This window comes from Stegostoma tigrinum, chromosome X, assembly GCF_030684315.1.
Source record: "Stegostoma tigrinum isolate sSteTig4 chromosome X, sSteTig4.hap1, whole genome shotgun sequence".
Classification (NCBI taxonomy): Eukaryota; Metazoa; Chordata; class Chondrichthyes; order Orectolobiformes; family Stegostomatidae; genus Stegostoma; species Stegostoma tigrinum.
This window is the reverse complement of record NC_081404.1, coordinates 16,160,622-16,180,926: the sequence shown is the minus strand read 5'-3', so window position 1 is coordinate 16,180,926 and position 20,305 is coordinate 16,160,622. Positions and strand designations below refer to the sequence as shown.

At 41.7% G+C, this 20,305-nt stretch overlaps 1 protein-coding gene across 10 annotated transcripts in view; it reads left to right on the top strand.

The window, feature by feature from the left end:
* LOC125448188 (sodium channel protein type 8 subunit alpha-like) overlaps positions 1-20,305 on the top strand; it is a 326,376-nt gene that overhangs the window by 245,333 nt on the left and 60,738 nt on the right. For all 10 annotated transcript variants that reach the window (XM_059643402.1, XM_059643399.1, XM_059643398.1 and 7 more), the window contains 5 exons: positions 8,437-8,569; positions 12,414-12,652; positions 15,691-15,864; positions 17,768-18,124; positions 19,610-20,080. In XM_059643402.1, the coding sequence (XP_059499385.1) occupies positions 8,437-8,569; positions 12,414-12,652; positions 15,691-15,864; positions 17,768-18,124; positions 19,610-20,080 (1,374 nt within the window). The remainder of the gene's footprint in view (positions 1-8,436; positions 8,570-12,413; positions 12,653-15,690; positions 15,865-17,767; positions 18,125-19,609; positions 20,081-20,305) is intronic.

Here is a 20,305-nt window from a genome sequence, read left to right as displayed (position 1 = left end):
GGCTTTGTGGCCTTATGAGTGAGATAGAGGAAAGAAAATCTGCAAGGATACCTGTTGTTAACTGCTATTCACTGGATTCTGCTGCCAAATTTGTTCAGTGGTTTTGTGTAAAGGTAAGATTAGTCCTGATGCTTCCCAAGGCATAATGACTCCCGGCGGTCCAGTGGTGAAAGGGACAAATGAGAAATACTCAAGGGCAGCCAGTACTCTCAGATCTAAAACAACAGGGCAAGAACACAGAAAATTGGGGAAAAACATAAAAGTATACTTGGCTGCCAAATTTGTGTCAGCTCCAAGACAACAGAGTTTCTTCATCTTCTCCACCTGCCATTTTGTATTTACTGTTCAAATGCAGGTGCAAAAATCTGTGCTCAGTATATGTCAGTGAATAATTATTCCACTGGTGTGAACATTCAAAAAGGCTAAATTTGGGATGGTAGAGATTTGTATGTTGGTGGTGCAGCAAAAATGACTTTGGACACAAGCATAATCTGAAATAGTTTGGCAGCTGGGCTGCCATGCTGCATATTTCATCCGTTTTCTAGTTAGAATAAGGTCTTTTAAGGTTTTGTGTGTATCCCACAATCAATGCTGATTTCCTTTACCGATACTTTTGACTAGTATCAGTATTTGCAGAGATTGTGGAACTGCACTGGGAAGACTGATCAGAGCCAGTCTTCACAGTAACTGAACACGTTGAGCTCTCACATGATTTTTAACCATTTTGAAATCGCATTTTGCAATTATAGATCAATTTTTGTTTCAAGACTAAATCAGTAGCTTTCATTTATAACTTTGACTTAAAATCTGTTCTATGAATGGAGAGATGGCTTGTAAATTTACATGTTTTTTTTATGTTAATATCACCCCCTTCCCTTCAAAGGCTTTTGTCTACATTTAGCTTATTTTGTCCTAAGGCATGTGGGAGAAGTGAAATACATGACTTGGCTCTCAATGTTCCATGTTAAGCTGACAGTATATTTTCTGTGTAAATGGCATCAAGTGGTGTTGTCATGTATTATATGAGATAGTATCAACTTTGACATGATGTAGTTTCTGAGAAGGAATTAGCCTTTTTTGATGAAAAAATAGAATAGCAGATGAATGTTTGTGTTCTAAGTTCAATTTTTAAAAATCATACAGCTTATCCGAGCTAATGTATCCTCTGGGATACTAACTATGTCCTATTTTGGGTGGAATTTTCCCTTCTGTTGAACAATGGTGAGAAAGGTGAGAAAATGCTGTGAGAAGGAGAAAAAAGGACACATGCATCTGAGCATCTTATGGCTCTTAGCTTGCATTCACTCACTTTGCATCTACTTGGAGGCTGCCAGCCTCCATATACTTCACATTGCGTTCTAAGAGCACATTGGCAAACTTCAGCACTGATTTTGGGCTACCAGTTTCTGTATGACTCATGTTGCTTTCTTAACACATGGCCTTCAGTGCTGTGTTCTAGCTTAGAACAATGCGGCGTGTATTGCTTTTTAGCACAGAGGGAGAGGTAGGCAGTTTGTGATGGTGGAGGGCACTGAACAGTTGAGGGATGGACATGTCACTGTATGGCACTATGCTGCACCAGTATCAGACCTGCAGCATGTGCCAACAGCTTACACAGCAAGCACATTGCATGTGCTTCAAGCCTTCACCATGTCTGAAAGTCAGTGGAACCAGTCATCACTCAAGTGAAGCGGGACTACCATCAGTATGGGCTATCCTACGGTCAGTCAGGTGGCCAACTGATTCCAATCCAGCTAGGTCCTCCTAGAGCCTGGGAATCTGTGTCCTTGCAGTCTGGGGTTTAAGCCACAGTGAGTCCTGCAGTTATAAATATGTCAATCAGGGTGCTATTGAGATACCAATCCAGAGAGCAGGGTCCATTTCTCCTGCAGTGAGACAGAGAGAAGGATTGAGTATGTGGAAATGAATGGAAGTGCAGTTACTGGTGAGGCAGGTTCAGTTCAAGCATTCCGGAGGGCATTGGATGATTATTTGGATAAAAATAATATGCAAGGGGATGGGAAAAAAAGCAGGAGATTGTCACTAGGTAATGGTGCTCAATTAACAAGCCAGCTCAGGTGTGATAGACCAGATGTGCCTTAACACTTCTGTGATTCTGTATCCCAGGCCCTCTGATCCTGTGCCACCTTTTAAATTGCACCCTTATGTTTTATATCGCCTCTCCACGTTCTTCCTGTAAAATTATACCACTTCAGGGCACATCACATTCAATTTCATCTGCCCATTCCCCAAGTATGTCTGTGGTCCCCTTGAAGCCACATCACTACTGACGACATAATTCACAAGGCTTCCAAGTTTGGTGTCATTCACACATTTTGAAATGGTGCTCTGCCCACTGAAGCTGACATCATTAATCTAGATCAAGGAGCACAGTGGTCCTTGGGGAGCCTGACTGTATACTTTCCTGTACTGTAAAATAAAAGTGCTGTATTTTTCCTGACACTGAGCCGACTTCATACTCATGCTGTCACTGTCCCTTTTTATTCCGTGTGCTTTGACCTTTTTGACCTGTTATGTGGCACTTCATCAAATGTCTTTTGGATGGCCTTGTACATCTGATCAATAGTATTGCCCTCATCAACTTCATCTAAAAAAAAATCTGCATCAGTCACTTCAACACAATTTGCTGTTAACATATCTATGTTGACTTTCCTTCATTAATTCTCATTTGCCCAAGTGACTGTTAATTTTGTCCTGATTTCTACAAGTGACTGTTCTATAATTGCTGCATTTATCCTCTACCTTTTTGGAACAAAAATAGTTTTGAGCCATGTTTACAGTTCTCCAGTCTACTGGCACCAGCTCTGCACCGGAGGGAGAATTGGAAGATTATGGCCAGTGCTTGCACTATTTCCAATCTCACTTCCCTCAGTATCTTGTCCAGCCCTGGTGACTAAGCAGCTTAGCAATTTTTATTAATTTTTAGCTCTTCCAGTGTCTCAACTGTCTGCAATTTCAGTTTTGGCAGCATCTTCCTTGTGAAAGGCTCAAAGTATTCATTTGGTACCTCAGCTATGCCTTCTGACTCTATGCTTAAATAGCTTTGTTGCTCCCTAATCAACCTTGCTCCTCCTTTTACTATTTATATGCTTATAGAAGATTTTTGGATTCCTTTTTGAGTGTACTGTCAACCTCTTTCGATACTCTCTCTTTGGGTCTCTAATTACTCTATTTCCCTTCTGGATGTTCGATCCTCCATCCTTGTCTTTTCAGGAAAGGAAAGGTAAAAAAACTCATGCCACTTGGAGGAGGGAAGAGCAAGCTTGATTCTAGACTTGGCCTTTTAAAATTTTTTTGGCAACATTGGCAATTAATTGTACAACTTCATAAAGCATGCTGTTTGCTAAGTGGGCACTTTGTGATTCCCTCCTCACTCTAATTCCTAGAATTGCAGTCATGCAGATTACATGAAGAAGAGACTAAGAGTGACATCTTTAACCATATCTTAAAGCTTTGAGCTGAATGGAAGTGGTCACAAAGTTCAGATGTTTGTTGTTTTAACCTGCACCAAGTCACGGGGCTGTTATGGGCTGGAGCCCCAGTAGATTGATGCTTCAGAGCAGTACTGAGGACGTCCTACTCTCTTCAGATACAATTCTCAAGTGGACATTGAAAAATTATTTTGCTTATAAAAGCACAGTACTGCGGATGTTGGAGATCTGAAGTAAAAATAGAAAATGCTGGAGAGACTTAGCAGGTCCAGCAGAATCTGTAGAGAAGGAATCAGAGTTGATGCTTCAAGTCTGATATGACTCCTCTTCAGAACACATTTCTTGACACTATTCAAAAGGAGAGCAGGAAGCTATGAATGTACTAGTTAGTATCTGTCTCTTTTGAGTTTCAGTGTTGTCTGCAGGACCTATCTTTGCATAAGTTGGCTTGAAGTGACTTGAGATATCTAGTCATCATGAAATGCAGTTGATGAAATCCAGTTCTGACAAAGCATCACTGGATTCGAAACATTAACTCTGCTTCTGTCTCCACAGATGCTGCCAGACCCGCTGAGCTTTTCCAGCACATTCTATTTTTTTTCATGAGCTGCAGTTAACTAGTTTGGTCTGTACTGACTCTTGAGAGTGCGGCAGCAGGATGTGAAATGGAACAATCCCTAATTCAGGCCAATGTGCCACAAAGTGGCTCCCACAAGAAGCAGGAAGGTGAGAACAGCAACTGTCTCTGAGAGTGACTTGATTATTCTCCTGATTGAAATTGGACATGAAATGAATGCAAAAATGACAGCAGGTGATGAGAAGTCTGCAGCCATCCAAAATCATTTGGAAAGGAATGGCACAGCCAGTGAGTGGCAACTCCCTTATCCTCAAGACACCAACACCAGTCTCAAGTTTCATGACTGCACAAGGTCAGCAAAGGTAAGCTGCCATTCATCATCTTTATTTTGCATTTAAATGTTCAGGGAAAATGTAAGGTTATAACCCTGTGGACTGTACGGATGCGTTCACAGTTATGTTGCTGCACTAGAGAATCTTGCATTGGGTATGTGCCTTTGCAGGATCATTTTCAGTTTCAAGATTCTATAAAGAAAATGTTCTGGTAATTTTTAAACCTGAAAGTAATCAGGATTTCTGTTTCCTTGCAGGAAATAATTTGCAGGAAGGCTCCATTGCAAAAGGAAGAACAGCAATTGTTTATCCACTAACTCAGTATGAAGAGGACGCCCCCATTATACTGAAGTCCCACTCTTCTGAGGTGGAGATGTGCATCCTCAAGTGAAAAGTGCACCACAAATAACATTGTTCCCAGCCAACACAAAAAACCACTTTTCAGACTATCTGTGCTTAGAGGAGACCCTTACGTGAATGGAACAAGAAAAAAATGGCAGCTTGTAGGAAACATATCACATTTCCCCATTAATTTCCCTCCACAGAATTGGAAAACCCATCTGATAGCAAAAGCTTACCCAGCAGGAATTCATTCATGCCATCATGAACCTCAGGTTTGCAGTCCCCAGTGGAAATGGCGTCACTTCAAAAGTTAATGGTATGAAATGGAGACCAGAGAATTAATGCAGGCCAGGAGTAGAGTGAGTGGCATTGAATCAATCTCCGGTTATTTGCTCAGCTCCATGTTAGTTCCATTGTGAAGTATATTTCAGGCAGACAGTGTGATGCTATTGGTTTATCACTACTGCACAGGACATGTGAGATAACAAAGTGTGGGGCTGGATGAACACAGCAGGCCAAGCAGCATCTTAGGAGCACAAAAGCTGACGTTTCAGGCCTAGACCCTTCATGGGTTTAGGCCCGAAACGTCAGCTTTTGTGCTCCTGAGATGCTGCTTGTCCTACTGTGTTCACCCAGCCCCACACTTTGTTATCTTGGATTGTCCAGCATCTGCAGTTCCCACTATCTCTGCACAGGACATGTTCCTACTCCAGAGTGCTGCACAACTTCCAAGGAAGACAGTGAAGAGAGTGTTGAAAGTAGGGAAGGATAATCATAAGTGATGGATGAGGAGATGCCAGCCCTCAACTGAAGATCTTTTGGTGCACAGTACTGTCGAAGTCTCTGAAACTGTAGAACAGAAAAAGGTGGCAGTTCCCAGATTCCCCTCTGCAACACTGTCTGACACAGATCTCCTGACTCAACCCCTTGGGTGTTGATTGGACTGGGTGTCTGAATGAGGATGCTGACTGATGTGGCTCTTCTCTCCACTCACCTGTTGCTCTGTTTCCTGCTCCAGCAAATAAATTATACAGAGAGGAATTGCAATTAGAGAAGCCATTTTGCAGCAACTCACTCCATTCTAGAAAAGGAAGAGCCATTCACAAGGGAAACTTGGACATGAAGCGAAGAACGATCAAAATATAGAACAGAAATGATTTGACCAAAACCTAATCCAATCTCTGATTTAAAAAATAGCAATTCATCATTAAGTTCCAAGTATCAGCTTTCCTTAGTTGCTGTTCTGTACTATCCTGTTTCCTCCTGTTGGAAATCTTATAATAGCACAAGTTAGACTGGTGGCTTCATGGAAATCTCACTGTGAATCTACCATCAATTGTCATTTAAAACCCATCAGGTTCACCAGTGTCCTTTAGGGAAGGAAATCTGCTGTCCTTATTGGTTGGCCTACATGTGACTCCAGGACTACAGGATTGACTTTTAACCACGGCCAAGCAAGCCATTCAGTCAGGGTGCAATGCAGGATGAGCCATAAATGCTGGCCCTGCCAGTAAGACAGACCTCTAATGAAAAAATGTATTTAAATGAAGCATTCACTATATGCCCTCAGATCCTGAAAACTGCATGTATAAAGTGGATGAGACTGCAGTAGAACAGACCCCAGTGCCCCCTGCACACCCCATTTTCCACGACTGGCCAAGTGATGTACGCAGTTGCAACAAAGGGCCAGGATTGGAGAAGTTTGATTACATTTAGCACATACACGTGAAGCATTAATTTGCTCTTTCTCAGTTCAGATACTGACGTACATGCAGTATGTTTTAAATGTTTTCTGCTTTATGCTTTCAATCAGCTAAAATGTCTTTTATCTTGTATTTCCTCATGAATTCAAACAGTTGAGAAAAATGGGAAACTGAATGATGCCACAATACACTGCCCTTAGATTAAGGATCTGAGAGGATCATTTAAAATTTGTCTCCACATGAAGAACCAAAATGTCAATATGCTGCCTTCATTCTTAAAACAGATTGCATTTGTAGTGTTTTGTTCATAAATTTGTTCTGAGTAACTGTGACAAAGGACTGATGAGTTATCTTATAGTGATAGTGGACCTCGTCTTGAGCTTCTGCAGTTCTTGAGTGAATGCAGCCACAATGTTGTTTGATAGAGAACTTCCAGGATCTTCAGATAATAAAGGAATAGCAGCATATGTCCAATTTTTGATGGATGGTAACTCTGAGATGGTCTAATGACATGGCCACCCTTGTTAAAATGTGCAGGGGAGGGGGTTGCAGTAAAAGTCAGTCTGGTAAATTGCTTTAGTGTATAATCTATCTGTAATGCATTGGTGTGGCAGAGTGTGTTAAATCCAGTGGAAGGCATGCTGTTCAGTACAGAGTGCAAGATATAATATACAAAGAGGGGTCTTCGCTTCTGAAGATTTTGAGTACTCCCTTGGAGACGGATTGTGGGGGATTGTAGCATTGTTAAGGTGCACTGTTCTGCTCATATAGTGGGTGAGATTTTAACTTGCTTCTAATAACATTCACAGCATCAAAATTGGTCCCATACATCATGACTGGCAGAGTTTGATTGTATGCTTCCATAACTTTGGGAATGATTGAATTTGATGAGAAGAAGTGGTTTGCTGGGTGAAGGCCAGGAATTGGGAATAGACTTTTAAAACGGGGAGGAATAAGCTCAGCAATTCCATGTTCGATGAAAGCACAGTACAATTATTTGAAGTTAAAGTGGTCGCTTTTGTAACATCATTTCTGACCAGCATTCTCAATAAATGCTGCTTCCTAATGGGATTGTGAAATTGCTAGAGAAAGGTTATATGTTCTGTCAGAATTGCTGTTCCTTTGTGAACTAACTAATGAGATTTCTGAGACTTTTGAAGATGGAGAAGGAGGTAATGAGGAATTTCTTGATGAACTTGAGCACAGTGACTCAAAATCTGAATTTAAGTGCAAGGACAGTTAGTGAAGAGCAGATAAGGGGAACGTTTCAAGGATGTTTTCGTCAAAAATTGGAATAAAGCCATAAGGAGTTTAAGGATGAGGACAAGAATATTGAAGCCCATCTCCAAGGGTCAAAGGAGCCATGGAAATGATGGATGTATTGGACTTCTTGAGGGTTGAATCTGAAATTGAGGGATCCTGAATTTCTGGACCTTATGAAAAGTGAAGGCCAGGAAGACTGTTGAGAAAATCAGTACTCAAGGTATTGTTGATGTTGAGATTTGAGATTCAGGACTGTTTGGGCAAGGGATTGGAGCTTTAAGTAGAGAGGGTTAAAGATTATATAATGATCTGACTGCGAAGTCACAATATTGTACACATAACTAATATGTTCAGCTTTCAGAAAAGATACTGATGGAATAACTGCACTTGCTGCATTTCTTAAAAATTTCTTACCTTCCTTTACATTTTTCAAAGTTAGTGTGTACTGGCCAAATGTAAATCTCTCAACTGTTCCGAACAGCATTACATGTGACAAAATACAATATAATGTACAGGTTATTTAATTTGATTGTACAGAGTGGAAACTGGACATCATCTTGGTGAGGCACTGAGCTAAACTAGTTGCAGTGGAGGATGCTATCCTTGATGGGTTTTGATTGCTGTATTGAATTGTCACTTGTATCCCCTCTCCCTTCCCCTTTCCTCACCTGCTTATCTATGGATGAAGCATGCAAGCCGCACACTGCCATGTTTCTTAAGAAGGTAAGATTGGAACTATACTAATCACACAATCTAACCATTTACAGCCTACTACTGAAATCGAGACCAAGAAGAAACATTCGGGCTCCCTCCTGGTGTCGATGGACCAGTTGAATGCATCTTTTGGAAGGAAGGACAGAGCGAACAGTGTTTTAAGTGTTCTGACAAACACTCTAGAAGGTGCGTAGAACGTTATCCTTTTAAATTTCAAGATGGGTGACCTTCTGTTTCAGATGAGCTGCTCAAGTAATATTTTTTGATTCCAACAATACTTAAAGCTCTAAATTAATTGGTTCTCTGGTCTCCTTAAGTGTGTAGTGAGCGCTATATAGGGCTATGCAGCACGCTATGGAGGGACAAGCCTCCTCCCAAAGTTCCCACACTTGATTGCTGTGCAGGAGCTGCTGCAGGTAAGTTTTGGGATCAGGTCTTTGTCTACACCTCCCCAATGACCGTTTCTCCAAAACCAGGCAAAATAAACCGATGTCAAACTGAATAAAATAGTAGAATGTTAGCATTCAGTGGAATGCCTTCATGGTGAAAGGTTTTCACTGGCTTTTTTACTGTTCAAGGGGCAAAATCACTGGAAATCCATTCACTGACATCCTCTTGAATTCAGAAAACGAGTTGGACAGGCGAGACAAGTGGAAATTCAGCAGGAGAATCTGCTCATGGTCCCTCACCATAACTGGCAGAATCCTCAAGCACCCTGCAGTGAAATGACAGGCCATCGGTGTGGAAACAGGCCCTTTGGCACCATCTTTGGAAGGCTCCTGCAATGCTTTGAGGGTCAGATGTCAGGACTGGCTAAAGCCAGAAACAGGGATAAACATCCTAAACTAGGAATTGTGACCCAAGGAATTTTGGGACCTAATTCAGTTGTGATAAGCTTGGCAAACCCATCACCATGTTGATATCTTTGATTAAAGCTGCTGATGAATAATTGCTCGTCACTCTGTGGTGTTTCTGTTTCACCAACATACAGTGCACATTATCTCTGTTAACACTGAATCTGGAGAACTAATGTGGTGGGCCGATGGGAGTTTTGATCTGTGTGTGCCTGGGAAAATACAGTACTGCCAAAGTGTTCTGCATCAGTTGGCACTGTTGCTTATGTCATTCTTATCATTACGCTTATAGGCTTTATGCAAATAACCATATCTCATGTGTGTCAGCCATGACTCAATTGGTAGCGTGTTTATCTGTCTCAAAGCTCTGGGTTCAAGTCCCATTCCAAGGCATGAGTGTAACACTCCAGGTAAATTCTCCCATGCAATACAGAGTATGTTCCACCCACTTTGGATGAGACATTAAACTAAGGACCTGGCTGTTCTCTCAGGGGTGTAACAGCTGCCAAGGCACTATCCAGAGCAGAGCAGGGGGCGATTATCCCCAGTATCCTGGCCAAAATGTAACTGTTGATTAACTTAAGGGAAAAAAAAACAAAATTATTTGGTTCTGAGGAAGCGTCACCGGACCCGCAATGTTAGCTCTGATTTCTCTTCACAGATGTGGCGGCTCAGTGGTTAGCACTGCTGCCTCACAATTCCACCCTCAGGCAACTGTCTGTGTTGAGTTTGCACATTCTCCTTGTGTCTGTGTGGGTTTCCCTATAACCCACCTAATCTATACATCACCCTACAGGAAATTTAGCTTGGCCAATCCACCCTAACCTGTGCATCTTTGGACTGTGGGAGGAAACTGGAGCACCCAGAGGAAACCCACACAGAAATGGGGAGAATGTGCAAACTCCACACAGTCAACTGAGAGTGAAATCGAATGTGAGAGAAGATATGTAGTCTAGGTGGATTGGCCATGCTCAGTTACCTGTGGTGCCCAGGGATGTGTAGATTAGGTGGGTTATGCCCTGCCCTGAGGGTCGGTGTGGACTTGTTGGGTGAATGGGCTTGTTTCCACACACTCTATGATTCTATGCTGCCAGACCAGCTGAGCTTTTCCAGCAATTTTATGTTTTTGTTTCAGATTTATACCACCTATAGTTCTTCTGGTTTTTAAAATTATCTGGTCTTTATTGCTGTTTGTGGACATTTATTGTGTACATATCACAACAGTGGCTGCACTTCAGTTGTGCTTGATTGATTGTAAAGCACTTTGAGATATCCACTGGTCATGGCTTTGGTTCCCCATGAAGCAGCAGAGGCGTTAGCATAGTGGTAATGTCACAAGGTTAGTAATACTAGAAATCCAGGTCAATATTTCCATCAATTGTTATAAAAACCGATCAGGTTCACTTGAGGGAAGGAAATCTGTCATCCTCACCCGGTCTGGCCTACATGTGACACCAGACTCTCAGCAATGTGGTTGACTCTTAACTGCCCCCTGAAATCTCATAGGCCACTCAATTCAAGGGGGTGGGCAATGAATTCTGGCCTTGCCAGCAACATCCACATCTCATGAAAGAATGATGGAAAAATGTCAGTCATTATATTGCCCAGTCTGTACTCAAGGCATTTGTGTAGCACATTGCCATGTTGCTCAGTCCAGGCTCCTTGCTCCCTGCTGATTTCATTTGCAAGGGTAGTAGCTCTGGTGCTACAGTGGCCTGGGGTTAAACAGTGTGACTGGTGTTTACCTGAGCTGAATAGTCTGGAAATCCCTGCTGAAAATGCATGTGGATGGACATCCAGGGAACTGAGCTTACTGATAAGGCCCTCTGTGGTGGGTATATGAAGAGTTGCCACCTGGGGGAGGTACTTGTGCCTTTCAAACCAGCCCACAGCAAGGGGTAAGAGATAATGGGAACTGCAGATGCTGGAGAATCCGAGATAACAAATTGTGGAGCTGGATGAACACAGCAGGCCAAGCAGCATCTTAGGAGCACAAAAGCTGACGTTTCGGGCCTAGACCCTTCATCAGGAAGCTACTCGCCGGAAGAAACACTTCTGAAGGGTCTCGATGTTCTGGATGTAGATATGGTCACGGTTGGGGCCAAATTGGGAAGGCTTGAATGTAGACTGTAGTCCATTGGGGATGATCTGGTTCCCTAGGCAGGTGCTGAGGAAGGTGATGTGGCTGTGGTACCTGGTTTGCTTCAGGACATGGTCGAGCAGTTTCAAGGCTGAAGAGACCACAAGAGAGTTGCAGTGGGAAAGAGATCCCCTGAGGTTGGTCCGGAGGGGGGAGGGTAACTTCTTCAGGTTTGGCATCCCTGGAAGAGGCTTCGCAGTGAGGTTAAAATTGTGATCAGAGATAATGGGAACTGCAGATGCTGGAGAATCCGAGATAATAAAATGTGAGGCTGGATGAACACAGCAGGCCAAGCAGCATCTCAGGAGCACAAAAGCTGACGTTTCGGGCCTAGACCCTTCATCCTTTCTGATGAAGGGCCTAGGCCTGAAACATTAGCTTTTGTGCTCCTGAGATGCTGCTTGGCCTGCTGTGTTCATCCAGCTCCACACTTTATTAAATGGGGACACATTTTGTTTTGTCTGTTATGCCACACTTAACCTTGGGTTCTACAGCAGTCATTGGAACTATGCTCAGTGGAGTGTTTGATTGGCATTCAGTGTGATTCGACCTGTCTTACTTGATGGCCATGTCCAATTTTACCCCTTGCTGCCCCTCTCTGATGAAGGGTCTAGGCCCGAAACGTCAGCTCTTGTGCTCCTGAGATGCTGCTGGGCCTGCTGTGTTCATCCAGCTCCACACTTTGTATCTTGGATTCTCCAGCATCTGCAGTTCCCATTATCTCTGTGTCCCCATTTGTTTAGTGCCCTTGTTCTGAGTCCAGTTTCACCCCATCCCTTTGGAAGATCCTTCCCACACACTAATGTTAGGCGATAAGAGCTGGAGAGATTCCTGGTCAGTCATGTGATGGGGAGAAAGTACAGTCCACAGCTGCAAATAACAACATGCAGTTAAAAATGCACATTGCCACAGCAACACCCACCACCTTCAGAAAGGGATTGGCAGAATTCATGAAGCACTGAACTGTGCTGCACACAACTTTGTTGTTCGTAATTGTGGCTAACTTATTTCAAACTCTTTGACTTTGTGATTTCAGAGCTCGAAGAGTCTCAGAGGAAGTGCCCACCCTGCTGGTATAAATTTGCAAATATGTTTCTCATCTGGGAATGCTGCCCCCTCTGGTTGAAGCTGAAAGAGTACATGCATCTGTTTGTATTTGATCCATTCGTGGACCTAGCCATTACCATTTGTATTGCACTGAATACCCTCTTCATGGCAATGGAGCACTACCCAATGACGCCGTCCTTTGAAAATGTTTTGGCTGTGGGAAACCTGGTAAGGCACATGGTTTAACTTCTGGTTGCAGTGCAGCAGTGGAAAATGTTAAGACAGATTATCAGACCCAGCAGTCTGTTCTGCTGTTTTATGTCCATACAATGCTCCCCTCTGGAACTTATCTCGAATCCCCTCAATTGTAGCTACATTATTCGCCTCACCCACTTCCCCGGTAACATGTTCCACACTCTGAGTAAAGCCATTTCTCCTGCATTCTTCATTTCTATCTCATTCTGTGTCCCTACTTCTAGAGTCACCCACATGTGGAAACAGACTTTATATCTACATCGACTTGATAAAATATCTGCATAGTCTTAAAGATCTTAATCAGGTCTCTACTTCCTATTCCGAAGGAAAGAGCCCCCCAGGCTTTCTGAGTTTTTCTGATAACTATAATCATTGGTTGAGAGGTGCTTTAGTTTTCCTGCAGAAACAATCTCTTCTACCTGACTTCTCAGTGGTCTTAGTCAGCGCTTGACTAGCAAGCTTTGGCAAAACTGTGTTCTCTCAACTTTTCAAGTGAGTTTTAATTTGGGCTTAAAATAAAATATTGAGCTTCCTGTGTTTTGTCTTTAGCAATTGTTTCAGTCTCTCGATTGTATCTGTTATCTCTGTCTTTGCTCACTCTCGCCTCCTAGCTCTCTAACTTGCCTCCTAACTCTCTCTCTCTCTCCCCTCCTAGCTCACTCGCACTGTCCCAGCTCACACTTTCTCTCCTCTAGCTACCTCTGCCTCCCTCTAGTGCTCTCTCTGTCACTCACCCCTTCCTCTCACTGTCTGTTCTCTATCTCTTTCTACACTGTCTCTGTACTATACTGTACTCAATCTCTTTCTTCTACCATCTCCACCAACTCCCTCTCTCTCTGTCACCTCCCCCTCCCCCTATCGCTCTCTCTCTCCACCATCTCACCCTCTCTCCTTGCACATTGGCGAGCTGTGGAATTTTAATTAAAGTTTTTGAAAGCAGTTCTTAGTGGCAGTGACAATGTCAACTATCATCAATTGATGTAAAAATCCATCTGGTTCACTAATGTCCTTTAGGGAAGGAAACTACCATCCTCACCTGGATTGGCCTTCATGTGACTCCAGACCCACAGCAATGTGGTTCACTCTGTCCTCTCGAGATGGCCAAACAAGTCATTCAGTTCAAGGGCAGTTAAGGACAGGCAACAAATGCTGGTCTTACCAGCAACACTCACGTTCCACGGAAGAATGCAGTTTGAAAAATGTAAGACTCAGGCAGAAAGGTGCAGATGCAGCCCTATTCCATATCTATTTTGGGTACTCAGTAAAGGACTGAAATGATTAAACCTACGTACATTTTAGTGCCTATTATGTAGGAACCGTAGATTGATTCATAACTTTAATTCAACATTTCCTTTCCTTTAATAACCAGTCAACCATTACCCTGTTTCCTGATAATTGTTTTGTCTGTTTTTAAGTTTCAAATAGTTAGACTACAGAGGAATTTTTTGATGTTTGTCACACTGTATTTCAGCCTTCAGGCTGTGAGCATGTTTCTTTGAGAAGAGAATGTCATCATTATTAAAGTGCAGGTTTTTTTTGGTGACACCCAAATATTACAAAAACTATGTGTGACAATCAGGAAGTGCATACAAATGGGAAACAAAATTGGTTGCAAACTGTTGCAGCTTCTGTTGTGATCGGGAGAGAAAGATGCACAAATGTGTGGATGTGTGACTAAATATTGAGGTTGAAGGTAACACTGAAAAACAACATTACCTTGTGCCTAAAAGGATTGGAGGATTTTGTCACATGCAAAAGGCATCCTGCTTGGAGACAGCTGTATTTTTCCTGTTCTCGAGCCCTCCCATTGTTTGTCAACAGTGATTCATGCAGGGAAGTGTCATAAATACAATATGTTCTTATATAATGCTGGCACGATATGGCTGTTTCTGGTGTTAGATACTGAGCCATGACAGAAATAGTGAGTTACAGTTCCGTAGCCCACTCATTTAGCACAGGCACACACGCATTAACACTCAATTGGACATCTAGAGTAATGCATACTGTGTCTGTATTTGAATTTGACAATTTTTGGTGTTTTAAGTTTATATTCTGTTTTTTTGTTTATGCATGGCTGCATGACTTTAGGTAAATCAAGGAAAGCAGACTGCCAACATATAAAGTGAGCTACTTAATTATTTTCAAGCGCACACATGACTTATTACAGTAGGGAAATGAAAAACGCTTGGACCAAAGGACGCAGGCCATTCAGCCCATCGAGTCTGCTCTGCCATTCAACGAGATCATTGCTGATCTGATCATCCTCAATTCCACTTTCCTGTATTTTCCCCATAATCCTTGATTCCCTTCCTGATTAAAGATCTGTCTCTCTCAGCCTCGAAAATACTTAATGACCCAGACTCGACAGCCCTCTCTGGTAAAGAATTCCACAGATTCACTCCCATCAGAGAGAAGAAATTCCTCCTCATCTCTGTTTTAAATACATGACCCCTTATTCTGAGATTATACCCTGTCATCCTAGACTCTCCCACAAAGTGAAACAACCTCTCCATATCAACCCTGTCAAGTTCCCTAAGAATATTTTATGTTTCAATATGTTTCAATAAGGTCATCTGTCATTTTTCTAAATTCCAATGAGTGCAAGCCCAACCTACTCATCCGCTTCTCATCAGACAGTCCCTCCATACTTGGTATCAATCCTAACCTTAGCCCTAGACTTGCAAGGGCCTCCGTCAGAGTGTTGAATGTCTCTGAACTGTTTCCAATGTCAGTTCCTTTTTCATTAGGTAAAGGGCCCAAACTGTTCAGTGTTCCAGCTGTTGTCTGACTAGTGCCTTACCAAGTTTTAGCAAAACCTCCGTACTTTGAAATTCTATTCCTTTTGACTTCCCTATTATCCGCTGAACTTGGATAGTAGCTTTCTGTGACTCACAGATGAGGTCTCACAATCCCTCTATTCTCCTTGTGACTGCAGTAATTGTTGGCATTTGTTATCTGATCAGATCACTTGTGAATGATGACTAGAAATGTTGTTTTGCCTTCTCTTCTAGGTTTTCACTGCAATCTTCGCAGCAGAAATGTTTATGAAGCTGATAGCGATGGACCCTTACTACTATTTTCAGGAAGGGTGGAACATTTTTGATGGCTTTATAGTGTCCCTCAGTTTAATGGAGCTTGGTCTGGCAAATGTTGAAGGACTGTCTGTGCTGAGGTCCTTCAGATTGGTACGTTTTGTGTTATATGTCATAATTCTGTTTACAGTTGCTTATAGTCATCTTTTGGGATATGATACCTGAGAACATTGCAGGTTCTCCATCAGAGTGTTGTATCTTTTGACACCATTGTGTTAACTAGAAAGTTGTAAATGAAATGGGCAAGTGATAGGACTTGTGACAGCCTGTCTATTTTACAGCAAACAATGTCTGCAGTAGACAGAGTCTATTTAAATGACACACTGCAGCATGCAGTCTACAGACTATATTTAAACAGTATACAATCTGCAGAGTGTATTTAAACATTACACTGCAGCCCACAGTCGCTAGAGATTATTTAAACAGCGCATAGTCTACAGTGTCTATTTAAACAGTATACAATCTGCAGAGTGTATTTAAACATTACACTGCAACCCACAGTCTCTAGAGATTATTTAAACAGCGCGTAGTCTACAGTCTCTATTTAAACAGCACACAGTCTACAGAGCCTATTTAAACAGCACACAGCCTACAGTGTCTATTTAAACAGCACACAGTCTACAGAGCCTATTTAAACAGCACACAGCCTACAGTGTCTATTTAAACAGCACACAGTCTACAGAGTCTATTTAAACAGCACACAGTCTACAGAGTCCATTTAAATAGAGTGCCAGCTACAGCAAATGGCTTGTTATGACGAAAACTGTAGCAATGCCTTTTAATTTATTAAGGTAATTTCACCAGCAAGTTTCATTAAATGAAGCGTAGTTACATATTATAAATTTGTTATTTCTATTGCAGACTGTTGCAACTGGGTGATTGTTACATGCACAGTCTGAGCATAAAATCAACCTAATGTAATCTCGTATCAGAAGTATAAGCAACTGGCTCACAACCAGAAGGAGGAATTTATCTCATTTGCTGTGTTTGCGTAAAACTAACAGTGACTACAAAAGCAACTCATTGATTGTTAAAAGCACCTTGGAGCATCCTAAAAGCAAATAAGAATTATGACCCCAGTTGATGTTACTACTGTACAACTCAGATTCCGAAATAAAATCTGGCTTGATAGATTATCTTCTGCCTTTTTGTTAATTTAGTGTGGCAGTCTTTCGGTGAAATTTAAGCAAACAAGGCTTCAGATTTGGTTTTAACAATAAAGCAGAAGTTTATGGCACAAAGTAAATGAAAATAAAATTAAACAGACCAACCCAGCTAAATATAATAACCTGAAAGATTTCAAACATACAACAAAACAAAATCCCAACTATCATTAACACCATCACTTTTGTTGAGAAACCAGAGAAATTCCTTCCTTATAAAATCTGTAGGTTTGACTTAACTTCTTCTGAGTTCTGGTCCCATATACTGTGAAGCCTTTTCCTTCAATCCTTATGCAACTAATCTTAGACTTTCTCAGTCTTTGAATAATCTGCACAGTTCTAACCAAACAATTGGAAGTTTCACGACGTACACTATTTCACTGAGTTAACCTATTTCCTTAACTACTATGAACAGCCTCCTTTTTATAAGACAGATTATACTTTTAAGTGACTTCAGTCAGGTTTCCTTCAAACTGCCCAAAAGGTTTTGAATAAGATTTTTTAAAAGCCTGTTCACCTCAGATTCTGATAAGCTACTAACGTAATGCTTTTCTCTCCAGTCGTACAACATAAACAAACGTCCATGAGCTCTCCAGGAGGCATATTCTGTTTCAAGTGATGTTTCCAGAAAGACTACCCTCGTTAAGTTTAAACCCCTTCACAAATATAGACCAACACCCATGTGCCACTAGCTTAAAATCCAAGCTGTTTTTTGAAGAAAATGTTAAATCACACAAAGGAGGGTGTGAATCCTTACGATTATGTGTCCTTTGATGATTCGCGATTGAAATTACTGTCTGTTCTGTTGATCAAACTTTCTTTCTGTTTTACAGTTGAGAGTTTTCAAACTGGCAAAGTCCTGGCCAACACTCAACATGTTGATAAAAATTATTGGTAACTCTGTTGGTGCCTTAGGAAACTTGACACTGGTATTGGCAATCATCGTCTTCATCTTTGCTGTGGTAGGCATGCAGCTCTTTGGGAAAAGCTACAAGGACTGCGTCTGTAAGATCCATGCTAATTGTATTCTGCCCCGTTGGCACATGAATGACTTCTTCCACTCTTTCCTGATCGTGTTCCGTGTGCTATGCGGTGAATGGATTGAGACAATGTGGGACTGTATGGAAGTGGCAGGCCAGACCATGTGCCTCATTGTGTTCATGATGGTCATGGTCATCGGCAATCTTGTGGTAAGTAGTGAATTTTACCATGAATACATACCAAACACAAATAGTATGTGGTATATTAGAACCATAAGAATAATTTTATTCCAAGGAATTGCTTGCAATTGCAGACTATGTAACCCTGTCACAAATACTCAAAACTGCATGAAGCATATGTGGTGTTTTGCAGCTGAACTAGAAGAAAAAGCCTAGAATTGAAAAATAATTGTAATTTTTAGTAGCCAGCTATAAAGAAAAGTTTTCATTTCTTGAGTCCCAATTTGTAACACAGCCATCATTTATTGCATATAATACCTGCCTATGTAATTCTAATATGGAATTAATCAGTTTAACAGAAACATGAAATTATTTATTTTAGAGTCGAGTAGGCGTGAATTTCTAGGAGTATATTGGGGTGTACAAATACATCCCAGAACAGTCTCAGGTGTTTGTTTTATAGCAAGGTACTGTGTTTCATTTTGACTGGTTATGTGAATGTGTACTACTTGGTCTGAAATTTCTGGCTCATTGGCAGAGCTACCCTTCTTGAAGTATTTGGGAGTTCCTGAATGTGGTGGTCCTTTGAGAAGTTCCTGGTGATTTGGGGGTTAATCTCCACTTTGACAAGACTGGCATATGCCAAGGACATGTATCAGGAAATTGTGAATGCCAGGGAGTAGTTAGCAACCCATTGTACAACCAAAAGTCAGTGTCGAACCATTTCCAGTTCTGAATTCACAACATGTATTCAGATTAAAACTGAAATTGTCTTCAGGATTATCAGATGTTGAGAAACAAAAAAATTACTTTGCTGGTTAACAATATTATTGAAGTGATTGGCACCCTGTTCACCACTTTCATCAACCACGCCCTACTCTACTGATGCTCAGTAGCAGCGGTGTGTACTATCTACAGGATGCACTGCAGAAACTCACCCAAGATCCTCAGACAACACCTTCCAAACTCTCAGCCCCTTCCATCTAGAAGGAAAAGGGCAGCAGATATATGGGAACACACCCTCACCCCCCCCCCGCAAGTTACCCTCCAAGCCACTCACCATCCTGACTTGGAAATATATCTCCATTTCTTCACTGTCACTGGGTCAAAATCCTGGAAATCTCTTCCTAAGGGCATTGCGTGTCTACCTATATCACATGCCTGCAGCAGCTCACTACAGTTTCGCATGGGAAAACTAGGAATGGGCAATAAACAATGCCCACATCCCATATACGAATATAAAAAGAAAACAGGTCTGGTGTGCCCTGAAATCAGAGTCTCCGAATATTAGTATTTCCTTGAATACCACTTTGACAAATGTTTACTTCCAGTGGTTAAATTCAGGTCAGTTGTGTATAATTTTAAAGACAGTCTGAGAATACTTAAACAAAGATGTGTCTCAAATGACCAAAATTTTTCCTGAATAAATTAGCAGAGCCCTCTCACTACATAATGAAGGAAAAGCTTTCCTTCTGCCGCCTTGATTCTGTTATATTCTCCTATGTTTCACTGTAGGTGCTGAACCTGTTCCTGGCCTTGTTGCTGAGCTCTTTTAGTGCTGATAATCTTGCAGCGACTGACGATGACGGTGAGATCAACAACCTTCAGTTGTCTGTGATTAGGATCAAGAAGGGAATCGCCTTTGTGAAGGCCTATGGGCGTGCATTTGTTCAAAAACATTTCAAGAGCAAAGATGCAGATGAGGCCAAACCACTGGACGAGCTCATAGACAAAAAGGTGAATTACATCGGAAACCATACTGGTGCTGATATCAACCGAGAAATGGACTACCAAAAGAATGGCAATGGCACCACCAGTGGCATAGGGAGCAGTGTGGAAAAATACATAATTGATGATGACCACAATTCCTTTATCCACAATCCTAATCTTACTGTCAGAGTTCCAATAGCAGTTGGGGAGTCGGACTTTGAAAACCTAAATACTGAAGACTTCAGCAGTGAATCTGAAGTTGGTGGGAGCAAGGAGGTAGGAAGACATATTTGTAATTCTTGTCTGTGGTCATTGCTTTTTTTTGCTGTCATACCACCAGTCAACATTCAGTAATTCAGCTGAATATGCCACAGGCTGACTTCAGAGTGACAAAATGTTTTCAGGCTGACCAATCAATTTCCCATCCCAAGCACTTTCTGTTTGAAAAGTCTACATTGAGCATTTAAACATTTGACAGGATGGTCCAAATCACTTCATCTG